Genomic DNA, 18,486 nt, shown 5'->3' with positions numbered 1-18,486 from the left:
ACTGATACTATTATATACTATCTTTATATATAGGATCATCCTTGATATACTATTTTATAGCATTTTTTTTCAATAGTAATGTTTTAGACATCCTTCCATATCAGGACATAGAGCTCTACCTCATTTTAATATTTAACAAGATTATTCTACCACATAGATATACAGAGAGACAATTTAGTTATTATTCATAGTTTGCTAATATAAACAATATTCCAGGGAATGTCTTTGTGTGAATATATATATATATATGCATATTTATATACAATATCTTTACAACATATTCTTGCTACCATTTCTACAGAACATCTTATTGGAAATATAGATTATATAATGTTATAACAAGTATATAATAATAAATAAATGTTATATAAACACTTACATATAATATTTCCAATATATAGGACTTAGGTATGTCCATTTAAATTTGGATAATTTTGCCAAATTGCCTTCTGAAAGTTTTTGCCAGCGTACAATCTCACCAACAATGTTGTTGTTAAAAAAATATACACATCTATGGGCAGTCTGACCAGCTCCTCAGAGTGAGAGGCTTCACTTCCCTCCTTTGTTCTAGGTACTGCACTTCACATAGTGCAGTTGAAGATAGCATTCATCTTTTGGGCAGCCATATCATACAGTACCCAGTCAAATACAACTTGTAAAATCTTCTGCATATATTTCTGTTAAACCACATCTTCCCCATTCTGTGGTCAGGAAGTTGTGTTTTTAAACCCAAGAACAAAAAATTCTCTATTTCAAGAGAACATAAATAGTCAAAGCAATGTAAAATATGAACTTACCAATTCATTTTTCGTGTTTAGGTTACTCTCTAGCTCCTCGCAGCTCTGTTTTTGTAACATGGCCTCCTCTTTTAATGATTTGTTCAATTTATCTTGATTTTTAATTTCCTCCAAGAACTTTGTTTGTTTGCTCTTCAGCTCTTCAGTTTCCATTATCTTCTTTTCCAGGTCTTTTTCCAATCTTTCTATTTCTTCTGCCAATACAAATTTAATAGTTTATTGAACATTATATTTCCTAGTCGAAGAAAGGTAAGAATATTACTTAACTAAAAGCAAAAGAACTCTTAGAATAGTGTAAATAGAATTCTACTTTTAAAATTATTCACTATGAGCCCTGGCTGGTGTGGTGGCAGTTTGATTTCCAGTCAGGGCACATACTGGGCTGCAGGTTTGATCCTTGGTTAGGCGCATATGGGAGTCAGGTGCATACGGGAGGCAACGGAGCTCAGTCTCTCTTCTCTCTCTCTCTCTCTCTCTCTCTCTCTCCCTCTTCCTCTTCCTCTCTCTAAAAATCCATTTTAAAACATTATTCACTATGAATAACTTTGTTTTTTTGGGGGGGAAGACTATCTTGAACTAAAGTGATTTAATTAAGAGGTAAGAAGTCATCATTTGGATAACAATTTTAAAGATAAAGATTTTTCTTCCAAGTATTTGATTCAATTAGTGTATTGATGAATGAAGTTTTTTCCCATTCTCTTATAAAAAATATGCTTTTTATTTTATATTAGTAATTACATACTAAAGGATGCTGCAAGCATGTTTACAAAATACTATACTATCTTAAAATCCTTCAAAGGCTGCTCCCCATTATGCTCAGGATAGGATCCAAAAAGCCTACAAGAATGACGACAAGGCTCTTCCATGATTTGGTCCCAAACTCCCTCTCCAGGCTCACTTGCAAGTACACCTCACTGCAGCCTTTCTGAAATGATTCTAATTCTTCAAATTTGTAATTCCTCTTCTCACCTGCAGGCTTTTACTAATACCTTCCACTTGGAACTGTCTTCTTCTATCTATAACTAGCCTATTTTGCATCCTCCATGTCTTAGTTTTAGAAATATTTTGAAAAGTCTCCCTAACTCTTCCTTTGCCCCAGGCTCAGGAATGCTCTCAGACCACCCTGCACCTCTGTTATGCCCTTCATTACACAGGGAATTGTACAATGTGATCAAATAGTTTGGCTATCTGCCTTCCCCACTAAAGCTTTGTGAAAGCAGAAAATGCACCTATCTGGCTCACCAGTGAATTCCAAGAGCTCAGCATATTAAAGGCTCTTAATAAATATTCCAAGTCATAAATGAATCGTAATTTAAACATTTTCCCCAAGACTATACTTATATGATGACTTTCCTTTGCATTATTTATATTCTTTTGTTATTATTTATATTTTTAATGATTCTAAAACATAAATTTCAGGGTAATAAATGTGGAGTTAGGGGGAATCCCACACTAGTACAAATTTATCTTTCTCAAGTTTTGGTTCAAACCATATGAAAACTTCATTTTTTTTAAGTGTATTTTTATTGATTTCAGAGAAGAAGGGAGAGGGAGAGAGAGATAAAAATACCAATGATGAGAGAGAATTTCCAATTGGCTGTCTCCTGCACGCCTCCCACTGGGGATCAAGCCTGCAACCCCGGCATGTGCCCTGACCAGAAATCCTGGTTCATAGATTGATGCTCAACCATTGAGCCACACCAGCAGGTGAAACCTTCATTTTTATAAGTCAACGTAGACTAACATCAATTTCAAATGGTTGAATACACAAGCTCATTTCCTAACATTCTAAAATGGATATTTCATACCTTCCTCTTTCTCTACAACCCCATCCCCATATTCCTTCTATTTTCTTTCTCAATTGATGACCTCATATTTCATGACAGAACAGACCCCACCAGTGGAAACTTCCTCATTTTCCCACCATTAAAGCAACAAAACTTCCCACACTTGCACACATCTTCTCTCCCTTCTGATGGAGAAAGTGTCCGTTCCTCTTTTATTAAAAGACTTTCTTTCTTTTTTCTCTGCTCTCATCTCCATCTTTTCTCAAGGATCAAAAGAACTGAGCCATGATTTCTCTCTCCACTCTTGTTTCTTTAATTACTAATTTTGAGGTGGCTTCTGCCTCACTTCCTGGTCTAGAAGCTATTGGTGAAACTTTTTAAATTTTTAACTTTTAAAACTCACTTATTAGGCATGAGGAGAGGAAATTTCAAATCTTAACCCAAATGTCTTCTTCCCATTCACTCTTCTATCTATAAGCTAGCATTTGTCCTAACCACGCCTTAACTTCTCTTGTCAAGATCATCCTATGTTGCCAATCTAAGGCACTTCTCTGTGCTCATTTTACTTCTTCCTGTATCAGCAACATTCAACAGAGCTGGCCACTTCCTCTCTTGAAACCTTCCTCTGTAGGCTTTTGCAACCCACTATTTCTTGGTTTTCTCCTACCTTGCTGACCTCTCTTTCTAAGTTTCCTTAGCTGGCTCTCCTTCTTGCTCATCCCAACACCTGCCTGAGTGAGCTCATTGATTTTGGTGGAATTAAATTATTTTTATGCTGATGACTCCTAAATTTATATCTCTAGTACTTATCTCTTTGAACTCCAGACTCACATTTCTAATTCTTCTTGTCTGTCTCACATTTAAATTCAGCATTCCAAGTTCTCCCATTTTTATATATAACATCACCATCCAAGCACTTACTCAAGTCAAATGTTTGGGAATTTCCAATCCATTAGAAAGTGCCGCTGAACCTCCAAAACTGATCCATCGATACCATACCCACCACCTAAATACAACCCATCAACATTTCTAGCCTAGATTTCTCCAATAGCCTTCTCATATGTCCCTATAGCTCTATTTTGCTCTGCTCCAAATCATTCTCCATACTGCATAAAAAATAATCTTAATATATAATAAACTTGCTCATGACAATTAAAAACTGTCAATGGCTTTCTTCTGCACCTGAAGTCAAATTCAAACCCTACGGACCTGTCCTATCTCACCCCACCCCATCACTCCAAACTTTTTCATGAGCTATCCCTCCAGTCATACTGATCTTCTTTCAGTTCCCTAACTCAACAAGGTCTATCCAACCTCAAAGTATAAGCTGTTCCTTTTCACGCTCCATTGTTGCCTTTGCCATCAGCTTAAATGTTACTTCCTCAGAGAGCCATTTCTTTACACCACTTTCCCCAAAAACGGGATCTCCACTGCTACTTTATCAGTGTTTACTTATCTTTTGTCCATCTTCTCCACTAAAATGCAAGTTGCACAAAAGCCAGTACTATATGCCTTGCTCACCATTGTGTCCTGGGTACCAGATTCAGTGCCTGACTCAATGACTATTTGTTAAATTAATTGATTTATGGTGCCATTTCCATTTATGGTGCAAATTTTAACAGCATTATAAAATTCATAATATATTTCTCTGGGTAAGTTCTAAATTATCTACTCTCCCACCCCCCAAAAAATTTTTAATGTTACTTTACCTAAACTGAATCTCTCAAAAGCTTCCTGTCTCTTCTGAGTGGTTACTGGCTGACCTTCCAAACTTTCCAGTGAACGGAGGTGAAAAATGGTAAACTGGAGATAATGAGGAAGGGTCACAACTGGATTTTCAACTAGGATCAGAGAAGTTAAATCTTGAAGTGGTTTCAATCTGCTTATATCTTGAAGCTGAAATGATATATATAAAATTATTGGTATAATTTAAAAATCATAAACATACCTAACAGAAGTAATCCTATATGATAAAAGTCTAATATGCAAATCGACCAAATGGCGGAACGACCAGTCACTATGACATGCATTGACCACCAGGAGACAGACGCTCAATGCAGGAGCTGCCCTCTGGTGGTCAGTGCGCTCCCACAGGGGGAGCACGGCTCAGCCAGAAGCCAGGCTCATGGCTGGTGAGCACAGCAGCAGTGGCGGGAGCCTCTCCTGCCTCTGTGGCAGCACTAAGGATGTCCGACTGATGGACCGAAGCCATTAGTTGGACATCCCCCGAGGGCTCCCGGACTGCAAGAGGGACCCCCACTCCCCAAGTACACGACTTTCATGCACTGGGCCTCTAGTGTCAAATATGAAGTGGGATAAGAAAGTGATACAAAATTAGAAATAGCCGAAACTGGTTTGGCTCAGTGGATAGAGCATCGGCCTGCGGACTGAAGGGTCCCAGGTTCGATTCCGGTCAGGGGCATGTGCCTGGGTTGCGCGCACTTCCCCAGTGGGGGATGTGCGGGAGGCAGCTGATCGATGTTTCTCTCTCATCGATGTTTCTAACTCTCTATCTCTCTCTCTCTCCTTTCCTCTCTGTAAAAACTCAATAAAATATATTTAAAAACAAAAAAAACAAAATTAGAAATAATCATAAGTATTTATTGAAAGATGTTCCTGTTGACATCAGCTGATGTTTAGTACTATCTAAGGATCAACTATTTGAGGAATATTTGTGGCAACCTTTGGATTCATGGCTCTCTCCTCTTATCAGCCCATAAGCCCTAAGAGTTCCAAGGTTAGGCTGTGCAACACGGCATGGGGCTTGGGGCTCTGAGGCTCTTGGGCTGTCACCTTATCAGATCTTTATAAAGATGAAATAAGAAAACATAGACAGTGTTAACTGAACAGCATTAAACAAGTGTTGTTTATTATTGTTGGCTTCCACGAACAAAGGTTTAAGGAATACAACCTTAGAGTTACTATTTTAAAGTATTTTCACATCTATCATTTCATCTGAGCTTATAAACACTCCTGTAAAGGAGGCAGGGTAGAAATTGTTTTCTCCAAGTAAACAGTTGAGTTTTTGAGAGATGAAGGAATTCTCCAAGGTCATAGAAGGCAAGTCTAGACACATATTAGAAGGCACATCTTTTATTTTCTATTTTAAGACTGATGTTCTTTAAATTACAACAGATTGTTCCAATTTTAATACAGATGTAAATATATTAATGTTTTTACTTAGTAATGTTTATTGAACATCTAACTGTATATCAAATAAAATCATAAGTTATACTCAACAGAAAAATATACATCATCAGATTATGTGAACCATGATAAAATCACTATTATAAAAAGCTAGTAATTAACCTCCTAAAACTATTATCGAGGTTAATTCATACATTTGAAAAAAAGAAATCTATTCCAGGCATTCAGTGGCCTGAATCCTGGTACAAGGTGTGTGATTTTAAGTAAGAGACTTATCCTCTCTGAGACTTTACTTTAAAATGGGAATAAAACTACAGTACCTATCTCAGAGTATTTTGTAAAAAGAATCCCTGCACTCTCACCTTAACAAGTGTTCTCCGTCTCAAATAAAATGAAGTATGTGAAAATGTTAAGAGGTCAACTCTCAGTTACCATGGAACCTTGTAAAACCAGAACTGCTTATATTTAATTACCCGAGAATCCAGGGCTATGTTTGAATTAAATGTTTCATCAAAAGACCATTGACCTTAAGAGACCCCATTTTTTAAATTTATTTATTTATTTATTTATTTATTATTATTTATTGCTTAAAGTATTACAAAGAGTATTACATATTTTTTAAAACTTAAATTTTAATCATTTTTTCAATAAGCCCAAAAAATTGAAAAACATTCTTGCTTCTTTGAATAACTTACCGATGATATCTTGTTGCCTTTCAGATTGAGGACTCGCAAAGATTTTAACTTCCTCCCTAACCATGCTGGAATATGTTCAATTTCATTTCCTGCAAGGTTTAGCTTTTGCAGATTACACATATGTTCTATGCCTTCAATTTTGCTGGAAACCAAAGGGTAAAGTCAAACTAAGTAAGTACCATAATAGAGTTCTTCTACTGTATTTTTAGAATTAACAGACTTTGTTTTATGTGGGATTACTTTTCATAATTATAATTTATCAATCCTCTTCATAAGTGAGAACCCAAAAAAGCAGCTAAAAATAAATCTACAACAACAGTTTTGGTAAGCTCTTTATGACTGTTGCCAGGAATCCTACCTGTCTTACTATCAAACTTTATGATCCCACAGAAAAGAAGGGCATTCTTACCGGCCACTGTAAGAGTACTAGCAGTGGGAAAGCTGGAAAACTCAACAGCACACAGGGCTATGCATTACAGCCCTGCACAAGAGAAGATATCCTTATTACCTTAAATCATTACCAAAAGATTAGCTACGCAAGCAGAATAGGCCTGCTGTTTTGGGCTTGTGGACTCCCCAGAATAATACTGTATTTAGAAACATAAATATTTTAATGAAAATATTTAAATTAATAAAACATTTATCACCATAGTGATGAATTATCACTGATGAAATATTTTCCCAAGTTAATTCCAATTTAATTGTCAATTTCATTACTTGGTCAAGAGGAAAGTATACTGGGCAAATACTTCCAAGCTTCTTTATTTTCATATTAATTTTATTGAAATTATTTTTTATCGAGATTATTTTTATACAAACTTTATATTAAGGATTTGATCCATTAACCAGTTATTTTCCCATTTATTTCTGTCATATTAGAACTTCTGCCACTGTTAGTTTTTTGGTCATTATGTATACCAAGTCTAATGTAGGAAAAGTATACAGATGCAAAAACATTTGTATCATTTTGTATATAACAAGTTTTTATGTGCAGTTTTAGCCAGTCAACTTTATTATGTTTCTACCTTACAGTAATACAAATTATGAAATGGAAACAAGATTGGGAGTATATTTCTTATATTAATAAGCAAAGAACATCAGGATAAACACACAGGATGAAAACGAGTTGAAATATCTTTAGCATCAAAATGAGAGAGTTAAAACATACTGCTTCATGTCAACTTTCTTAATAGGCAATGAATCAAAAGACTACCTGGGAAAACTTCCTGTCAAAAATGGAATTAAGATAAAATTTGGTACTCAAAAAACATATCTCCTTTGATAACACTCTATAGATATTATTCCGTACTTTAGTAATGCCAAAACATGAAGGCAATTACTATTTGTGAAGGGCCAGATTATCAATGAATCAAGGATCAAAGTGCCTGCTGTTTCAAAGATTTCTTTCAGTAACGTGGGCAGCATTAATCTACCTCTTTAACAAAGACAATGACCCTGCAATGCTACCTAAAGAAGTACCTACTTACCAGATCTTGTTATAGGATAAGTTGAGTTCACGTAATTTTAACAGCTTATCCAACTTTTCAATCTTCCCTATTAGATTATGGCTGAGATTCAGTACTTCAAGTTTAACACATTTTTCCAAATTTTCGATATACTAATTGAAAACAAATGAATAAATATTTTATACAACAGAAGTCCTGACATAAGCACAACATATAAATACATGTATCAGAGGCGATTTTGATCAGTCATGAGAATAAGCCCTTACTGCTGTCCTGGACAAGGCCTTGGCGGGGCTCTCCTGACCAGGAGTAGCGGCTCTCCTCAAGCCCACAAACTCTCCAAGTGGAAAACACTACCTATATACTAAGAAGTGCAAGACTATCCAACAAGATTTCCCCACCTCAACTTAACTTTTTCCTCCATCTTAACTTTTTCATGTTTCTCCCTCTCTCCTCTCCTTTCTTCAAAGTTCAGCAAGGGACTTGGGCTCTTGCGTAACCTTACCCATCTCCTCTCCCCATACTCTTGCATCTTCAATCTCTTTCTCTCTCCTGGATCTTGCCCTCAAGTTTAAAAGCAGTCACTATTTAACAGATATTCATTACATACTTATTACATACCAGATATGTCACCAGGCAATGGATATACCAGTAAACTAGACAACTGCCTGGCTGCAGAAGCCTATGTTCAATATACTCAACCTCTTCTATATAATACAGATCAGCTCAGACTGAACTTGTTTTCCTATCAAGCATCATCTTATCTCTCATTTGCCACCATGTTCTCACAAGAGTTATATACACTTGCTCATTCTGCCTCCCATTCACTCTTATTCTATTGGTAAGGCAATGTATCTTCTGCCCTTACTAGGTATTCAAACAGTTCTCTCCAAGATCATTCATCCCTTACACAAATATTTATGAATATGTGTTTGCCAAGAGCTGTTCAGGTACTAGAAATATGGTGATGAATTAGAAAAACAAGGTTATTATTTTCATTCACAGAGAAAGCCAATAAGCAAATAAAAAATAAATAAAATTTTCAGAGAGTGAAGTATCCTAACAAGAAAATAAAGATAACATGATATGACAGAATACAAGGCACTAAGAGGACAGGGTTTTTCTTTTTTATTTGTTGTTGGCACATAATGGGTACTAAAATATTTGTTGACTGAAATAAGAGAGAGTGACTGAGGAGAAGGTGGCTAATTGTGATTGGGTGGTGAGAGAAGGCTCACAGAGGAAGTACACTGAGTTGAGACTTTAACAACAAGAAGCTAGGTGTGTGAACAGATGGAGGCAGAGAAAAAAGATGTAAAAGCCCTGAAAAAATGAAGTTGGTAGATTTGAGAAGTAGAAGGAAGGGCTTTTTAATTGCTAAATCCAAGTGACTTCTAAATTTTCACCCTATTTGACTGTCCTGTGACATTTCATATCATCCTTTCCTGCCTTCAGTTCTCACCTGTTTGGCCTCTCCCCTGCTCTATGGTTCTCCTTCATTATTTCTCCTCTTAATCCTAGGCATTCTTCACGCTAAACTCTAAATTCCCAGAGACTAGAAACTAAGCTTATTCACTTCTCTATGTACTCCCACAACTTAACGTAATGCCTGACATAATAATCAGACAGTAAAGATATACTGATTTGATATTTCATTTTAGCGACCTTTATACTACAGAATTTATTCTTTTTCCTTTTTAACTACATGAGTAAGACATAAATATATTCTAGTAAAAATTTCAGACAAAACAAATAAAAGCTCTCATCAGGTCACCAGGCCCTTGTAAAAAAAAAAAAATCCCACTGTTCAAAGATAACACATATAGAAAAAAAGAATTAAAAAAAAATATTTTGAGATCTTACTATATAAAATGTTTTAGAATTTTTTCTTTCATTAAATATGCCGTTTACATACTCCAACATTACTGCACAGAGCTCTAACTTATTTTTAAAGAAACTTAATAGTATTCCATTGTCTATTATTGCACCATAATTTATTTACTAGTAACAATCCCCTATTGATGGACATTTGGTTATTTCCAATTTGTCTATTTTAAATAATGTTTAATAAACATAACTATATAGACACTTTTAGATACATGGGCAAATAGTATCAAATAGAGTAGATATCAAAGAGAACTGCTGGGTTGGTGAGTACAAACTCAGTAAGTATACAATCAATTGATGAATTTTATTTCACATTTCTTTGATATTAATAAAGTTGAACACATCTTCATGTTAATATTAGCCATTTATAATACTTTTGTGAATGCCTGGTCATATCCTTTGAACATTTTTCATTGTTATCTCTTACTGAATTGTAGAAGTCTTTATAGTATGTGGGTATTGTTACATATGTTGAAAACACTACCTTCCAGTTTGCTGTTTTTCTTTTAACTTTTTATACAATATCTTTCATTAAACACAATTTTTAATCTTTATGTAAGCTACATCTGTCAATATTTTTCTTTATGGTATTAGGGTTGGTATTTGCTTAGAAGAGCCTTCCCACGCCAAGATTTTGAAATTTATTCACCTACATTCTTCTCTAGTACTTTCAGAGCATTTTTGTTGACTTTTGTTTTCATTAAGATCTTCAACCTTCTGGGATTAATTTTTGTGACTAATGTTGTAGGCATTTAAGTTTATATTTCTTAATTTAAAAATTAAGTTGTCTATTATAATGTGTTCATGTTGTATAGTTTATATGAATAAGAGATCAGCAATCTTTTTCTGCAAGAAGCCAAACAGTAAATATTTTTGGCTTTGTGGGGACATAGTCTCTGTGACAACTGCTTACCTCTGCCATTGTAGTGTAAAAACAACCACAGACAATATGAGTGTGGTTGTGTTCTAATAAAGTTTTATTTACAAAAGTGAGTAGCAAGCCTGATCTAGCACACTGTAGTATGCCAACTTCTTCTCTAGAGTCAATAATGTATAAGATAATAGGTACTTATGAATTTAAAGATGTCATATACTTCTGATGTAGAAATTTCACGGGAAAACAATAAAAGGTCTGCTACAAATTAGGTGACATTAGGATGAGATGTTACTGTAAATCTAATATAATCTTTTTTCTCAGTTTTAAAGCACAGAAACGTAAAAAATAATGCCTATGTTCAGAAATGTTGGTAACTTACCCTAAATTTCTTGCCACCTTCTTTAGAAAGTGAAAGGTTCAGAGATTTTACCAAAGCCAAATTGTCCTGTTTAGTAAGTTTTTTTATAAGAGCCTCTGTAATGTATCGGACTCCTGCATGTGAACCAGCTTCTGAAATTACAGATACAAATCATTATCAGCTGAGGAAGACATGAATATTCTGAAAAACAAATTATTTTGATGTTAAATAACAAAAAAATTTTTAAGCCATGCAAATGTAAAAACAGCTGGCGAGTTCTAATTGCAATACTTTAACAATATTTTACTTTATATAGCATTTCATAATAATGACCATAAATTATACTCTATACAGTATGGAACAAAAATAGATTTACAGTAATAATACAAGAATAAACTCTGTTTCAAATACTCATAACTGTAGATGTACTTTTGCCCCCACTCTGTATTAGCTGTGTTCCAAGCTTTATTCTAAATGCTTTACATTTTAAAAATGTAATTTGTACAACAAATCTCTGAGATAGAAATTACCATTCACATTTATTTAAAAATGTATAATTTGTTCAAAGTCTTGCAACTAGCAATATGAAATCCAGAACTTGAATCCTGGCAGATGAATCTAAAACTTAAACTTTTAATCATATGCAGCACTGGTGTTTTTAGTAATTAAAAAATACTGGCACTATTTATTGTTTGTTCCCATCTAAAGTTCAAAAACACTACATTCTTCTTTCTTTTTTAAAATCCTCATCCAAAGACGCATTCATAATTTTTAGAGAGGAGAAGGGAGAGAGAGAAACATCGATCGGTTGAATCCTGTACCCACCTGACCAGAGCCAGGGATCAAACCCACAACCTAGGTTATGTGTCATGACCAGGATTCGAACCTTTGACCTTTTGGTGCAGAGGATAATGCTCCAACCAACTGAGCCACACCGGTCAGGGCAAAAAAACGCTTAAATTCTAAAAAATCCTCTTTTCCTATTTTTTTTAATAGTGAGAAACTCAAATTTGTTGCTTTTAAATAAATAAGATCATTATCATTTTATACAGATAAAGTACTAACATGATGGATAACACATCCTGCCCTAATACCTTTCTGGATATTGCCATCAGAGTTTATGTAAGCCATGTTACAGTTTACAAACAACCATAAAAAGAAAATTGCCTCTTGGTTCTTTCTTTACGAGTCAGAAAAAAATTAATCCTGGGTTCAGATCCACGTTGTGTGCCAAAGACTCTCTATGATTATTTATCAAAGAAATGTAATATTAACTCATAAATAATCATAGTCTTTTTCTGTAATTTGGCTGTTCTAGGAAAGAAAATGACTAATATTCTAAAATATCAAATTAGAAATAATAGTATACCAACTGACAGTAAGGGTATAGTCTAAACTCAATGCTGATAATGTTTATTAATAAAAACTGATCACATATTCAGGTCAAGAGAGTTTGATGGTTCTGATTTAGTGACTTAGCAAATAAATTATAGTTTTCTTTCACATTTAATCAATTAAATAGATTCTTAGAAAAAAAATCTATTTTTTCCAAAACTAACAGAATGCTTTTAAGAAAAAAATAAAAACCTTGGTGGAACATATATATGCCCTCACATGGAAATTAGTCCATTCACAATAAGCAGCTTGCCAATAAGCAGCTGGTGGATAGCCCACGGGCAGGTAACATGTTTCTACGGAATTAAGGCACTCCATTCTGCAGTGAACCCCCTTATGATAAATTTGGCAGATGAGCTTTAAGGCACTCTCCCACCATAAGAAATAAAGTTTTCTCTTTCTGAAACTCCCTTCTCTGAAACTTTTCAGACATCTTCAACCTCACCCAGGAGCCTCCACCCTCCACTGTCCTTGTACAATGTCTGTCAATAAAAACAATAGGTCAAGTTAGTACCAGGATATATGTTACATTTGGACCCAAAATAGTTAAGTTCATTATTTTCCATCTTTAAGAGTATGTGGTCAAAGTCTTAGATTAGAATGTGGTACCTCTACGGTCGTGGTAGTTCAACTGTATAGTGTTTTCATCTGCAATCCCAACTTGCTCACACCACTGTCCTCCAGAATGAAAAGGTGGAGTCTTGGATCCACCTAAAGGTGAAAGTGACCTAGATCTCATATTGGGCATAAGAGATGATGATGGCATTTTTGACTTGGGAAATTTTTGTTGAGAACCTTTCCTCATTGCAAGCAGCCAAGTGTCCACCAAAACCTGTAAGAGTTTTCAGTATATTTAACAAGGTTAGTTTTTTAGAGCTATCAAAACAAATTAATATATTTCTAGAATTTTCAAAACTACAAAGTTATAAACTCAGAAGCTACAGATGCTAGGATCCACACTACGCTGACAAGAGCAGACACTATTTCAAACATTGCCGATCACTTTGCCAGAAGGAAAGGAGACCTCCATAGGGTCTTGTATTGACACATGCTCCAGCCAGATCTACTTTCCATTTCTGTTTTCAATTTATTGGCCAGAACTAGTCACAAAGCCCCTTCTACCTGCAAGGTGTGCTAGAGCAGTAGTCGCCAACCTTTCAAACCTCATGGACCACCAGTGGTCTGAGGACCACCGCTGTCCTAGAATGCAGGAGGCTGAAAATATGTGGCAACCAGCAGTACTTAATACTGATGAGCACACTCTCCTTTCTAAAACAGTTTCTTCCTCTGGCTTCTGGGATACTACTCTCTCCAGGTATCATCCTGCCTCCCTGGCCACTCCTTAGCCTCCTTTGCTGGCTTACACTCCTCTATTCAATCTTTAAATGTCAGAGTCCTCAAGTCTCTTCTCGTCTCTCTCTAATCACATTTTAAACAATCTAAACAGTGGTTCTCAACCTTCCTAATGCTGCGACCCTTTAATACAGTTCTTCATATTGTGGTGACCCCCAACCATAAAATTATTTTCATTGCTACTTCATAACTGTAATTTTGCTACTGTTATGAATCATAATGTAAATATCTATGTAATGTAAATAGCTATATATGTGTTCCAATGGTCATGACCCACAGGTTGAGAATGGCTGATACAACACCCATGGCTCCCAATGCCACCTGTCTACTGATATTTATATCTTCAATCTAATTTTTCTCTGAGTTCTAGACTTCTAATCCTAACTGCCTACTTGACACCTCACTGGCATAAATTCAACATGTCCAAATTGAATTTATCATTTCCCCATTTCTCCTTCATTTTCCTCCAATCCTGTTCTTCCTCCAATGTTCCCTAAATAGTGATTAATGCCTATGGGAAAAAGCCAGAAAATTTAATACCATAGCATCACTGAACTCATGATCTAGTTTGAAGGAAGCAAAACCTGCTATATTTGTTTTTTAAGAATGATTATTTCAGTTATATGGTAAAATATGGCCAACTGCCTTTTTTCCAGTAGTCCAGTCACTTTAAACTGCAAACTTCTATGTGTCTTTACTTTCTCTTTCATTTTTTTCATGTTAAACCTCCAGATAAGTCAGAAAAGCTTCCCCCAATTCACATAACTGCTATTTATGACATAGTCACAAGGTTTTTGGTCCTGATTTCACAAGTGTGGTAAATACTTCTTATGTCTTACTAGAGGCCCAATGCACAAACTCATACTCCAGTGGGGTCCCTCGGCTTGACCTGCGATATTGGGCCGAAACCAGCTTTTCAACCTCCCCTGAGGGGTCCCGGATTGCAAGAGGGTGCAGGCCAGGCCAAGGAACCCCACCAGTGCACAATCAGGGCCAGAGAGGGGCCACAGGAGGGCTCCAGGGCATGTCCAGCCCCATCTTGCCTAGTCCCAATCGGCCAGACCCCAGCAGCAAGCTAATCTACCCGTTGGAAGGTCTGTTCCTTGGTAGTCAGTGCACATCATAACCAGCGGTTGAGCAGCCTTAGCATATCATAAGCATATTATGCTTTGATTGGTTAAATAGTCAACCAGTTGACCCGACACTTAGCACATTAGGCTTTTATTATATAGGACAGTGGTTGGCAAACTGCGGCTCACGAGCCACATGCAGCTCTTTGGCCCCTTGAGTGTGGCTCTTCCACAAAATACCAACTTCTGCGCATGGGCCATGAAGTTTCAATCGCACTGTACATACGCGCCCACACATGGTATTCTGTGGAAGAGCCATACTCAAGGGGCCAAAGAGCCGCATGTGGCTCGAGAGCTGCAGTTTGCTGACCACTGGTATAGGATATCACACCATTCTGCCACAGAAAAGGCTCAGTAATATTAATGATTCAGTGCTAAGATGTACTGGCATTAGCTTTCTAAATAAAAATAATATACTCAAACTTGAGAAGATCTAAGAAGCATATGGTTTAAAGGTAAAATTTTATTTTTTCTTAAATTAAATGTAGTTTTCATAAGAGTAACAGATTCAAAAAATAAGAGTAACAGATTTAAAAAAATAAGAGTGGAGGGACAAGGCTCAGTTCTCATTTCTATATATCTTTCTCTATCCCATAGTATGATAGAAATTTATAAAATTAAAATAATCATGTATGCTACATGCTAAAAAAATAAACTTTATATGTTTTTAGTTTCTTGGTTAAAATAAGCACATCTTATTTTTATGCAGTACAATTATTTTATATCCTGCATCTTAATCTTTTAATTCTTAAAATACTGAACCATCCTGAATTCCTTACATAACATCCTAGTGACCAAAAACTCTTTGGGCTTTACTAGACTATCATGAAGTCCTCTGTTGCCTCTCCTGATAGAAAACTCTGCCTTACTCACTTACAGAGATTAAAATAAAATTAGAATGGATTCCAGAAATCTAAATCAGCTCCTTCCTTTTATGAATTGTAATATGAAAGATTAAGAGATGGTTCCAACATCACAGTGCATTCCCAGATCCCCTCCCCGAGTTCCATAGCTCCCGCAGAGCCTGGACATTGAAACAACACATATATATTACAATCTCATAGAATAGCCAACTCACTGAACTGGGGATTTACTGTGTTTGAGAATGGCTAGCATTATTTCAGAGGCTACCACCTGGAGATAGTAAATCTTGAACTACAATTTTAAGGGAGAGATGGGAAGGTTGCTTGGCCTTAAGATGTAGTTTGCAATAACATAAACAAAGACCAAGCAATAGAACAGAGAAGACAGAGCTGAAAGGTAGGGCTAGAGTGTGTGAAGAGGCAGGACAAAAAGAAAATAAAACCAAACAAAAATTCAGAACTGGAAACACATATTGAAGGCACTCAAGGTAGTCTGCAGAGCAAGAGAAAGCCACTGGAGTGATATGATAATCAGAATCATATGGCAAGGCAACAAAACACTACTCATCGTGTCACTCCAAGACTCAGATACTTGCCTTGATCTAACAATCCCATCCTTCACAGCTTGGTAGAGAGCACACCGCCACCTCTATCCAGCCTTTCCTAACATTCCTAATTTCCATCTTCTCTGATCTTCTCTAAATGAGGCAGACCTCAATAATCCCCAAGCCTTCCATCTCTTCCCAGTCCACTCCAATATGCAGATATCCATGCCCATTTCTTGACCTCTATATTCCTCTCCACTACATCCCTTAGCCCTTTAATCACATCTCAATACTTCCCTTACAATTCTACTTTATTCCATACCTTTGGACCCATTTAAATATGTTTACTCTTTAACTTTCTCTTGTCCTCATTGCCATTCCTCTCCAAAGTCTCTAATCCAGCTCCTCTTCTTTCCAAAAGCAATTGTCAAGATGCACAGCAGGATTTTATCTCCCGGTTATACATGGTCTCCGCCCCCCATCCTTCATACCATTCTGATTGCTAAATTTTCCCATGAATTCTGTCCCAATTCTCTAATGTTGTATTATTCTCCTCCATTATTTCTTTATTGCTCTTTCAGTACTCTGCCTCAGCACTTTCATATCCATTTTGATTTCCCAAACTGCTCATATATACCCTGATTTCCCAAAATGCTCATCCCAGCAAATATTCTGACACCCTAATCCATTCCAAAATTCTGACTTCTAATTATTTCTCTACTCAAAGAAAACACTCCAACCCCCACCTATTCCTCTTCATCCAACATAATTACCTAGCTGCTCGCTTTTCCCTCTTAACACCCTGACTTTTGCGTCCTCCTCTAGCCTATTAACATCCTGAATTAACCTCTCACCTTTCTCTCCATTCTACTCAGGTACTCTAAGACCCAAGCTTCTCACACCTTATTTATTTATTCAGTCATCCACATTTATTGGGCAACTTTTTGCTCCATGAACTGTGGTTGGCTCTAATGATACAGAGCTGAGAAGACAGGGTTTCTACACTCAGGATGCACAGCAGGATTTTATCCTCCTGTTATTTATGGTCTCTGCACAAAGGGGTCTCTTTCCTTTTTCTTTCTAATCCTCACCCGAGGATATTTTTCCATTGAATTTTTTGGAGAGTGGAAGGGAAGGTGAGAGACAGAGAGGAACATTGATGTGAGAGAGACATATCGATTGGTTGCCTCCCGCATGCTGGGGATTGAGCCTGCAACTGAGGGACGTGCCCTGACTGAAGGAATGGAACCCGGGAGCCTTTAGTCCTCAGGCCAATGCTCTGTCCACTGAGCCAAACCGGCTAAAGTGTGGCCTCCTTTATAACACCTTACAATTAGAATTAAATTATTATGGTGAAACTACTATATTATTGCTTGTTTCTCCTCCTAGAATTTAAGCAGGGACTCTCTGTCTACTGTTTGGTGCACAATAAATATTTGTTGAATGAATGAAAAAAGGACTGTTCTAAGGACTCTAAAGACAGTACCGAATTTAAATCCTTGCAGATACTGCATAAGATCAGAATGATTAACCTCATGTACGAGAAGCAGTGCATCATTAAGAATTAAGAGTGGATTCTGGAACCAAACGGCCTAAATTCAAATTCCATACTGTGTGAAATCGGGGCAATTACTTAACCTCTCTGATCCTTGGTTTCATCATTTTTAAAATGGGGATGGTAACCTCATACAAATTATTTTAAGTTCTAAATGAGCTGATACATGCAAACAATTTAGAACCGAAGCTGACACGTACCGTACACTCAAAAGTCATTAGTAATTTTTTTTTTTTTACAAAAGAAAAAACATATGCTCAGGAAAATTAAGGAAGGCGCCCAAAGTCACAGAGAGAGCTGGTTAAGGGAAACATGAGGTGACAGCATCAAGACTTGAACCAAGTTTTTACTTCAAAAATCGCTCCTTTTTTAACCCTCCTCTTCACATTTCTTCCCAATATCCCACTTTTCCATGTACTGTAGTTCGCCTGTTACCATGACACTCGTCAGGACGCCCAAACCATCCGTTATCCCTGCCACCCGGCCCCCTGCTCCTCTCGGCGCCGGCGCCGCACACCGGGCCCCGATCCCCAACCATCCCGCACTCCCACTCCTGACATCCCTCCCTCCCTCCTCAACCAAGCCTCCCGCCTCACCCTCCTCCCCACGCCCTCCCCTCCTTCACGTCCAA

The 18,486-nt window shown here is 36.6% G+C and overlaps 1 protein-coding gene across 2 annotated transcripts in view; it reads right to left on the bottom strand.

Annotated features, from left to right (window-relative positions):
• CNTRL (centriolin) overlaps positions 1-13,274 on the bottom strand; it is a 75,759-nt gene extending 62,485 nt beyond the window's left edge. The window contains exons 1-6 of one of the 2 annotated variants that reach the window (XM_006773994.2): positions 13,019-13,274; positions 11,036-11,166; positions 7,914-8,044; positions 6,427-6,568; positions 4,294-4,480; positions 798-991 (exon numbers count right to left, since the gene is read on the bottom strand). In XM_006773994.2, the coding sequence (XP_006774057.1) occupies positions 798-991; positions 4,294-4,480; positions 6,427-6,568; positions 7,914-8,044; positions 11,036-11,166; positions 13,019-13,214 (981 nt within the window). In that variant the 5' untranslated portion in view covers positions 13,215-13,274. Of the gene's footprint in view, positions 1-797; positions 992-4,293; positions 4,481-6,426; positions 6,569-7,913; positions 8,045-11,035; positions 11,167-13,018 lie in introns of those variants that run through there. The other variant, XM_015570642.1, reaches the window with a different exon arrangement.
• Between the last annotated feature and the right edge of the window lie 5,212 nt (positions 13,275-18,486).

This window comes from Myotis davidii, unplaced genomic scaffold (assembly GCF_000327345.1).
Source record: "Myotis davidii unplaced genomic scaffold, ASM32734v1 scaffold964, whole genome shotgun sequence".
Classification (NCBI taxonomy): Eukaryota; Metazoa; Chordata; class Mammalia; order Chiroptera; family Vespertilionidae; genus Myotis; species Myotis davidii.
This window is presented reverse-complemented; position numbering and strand designations above follow the sequence as displayed.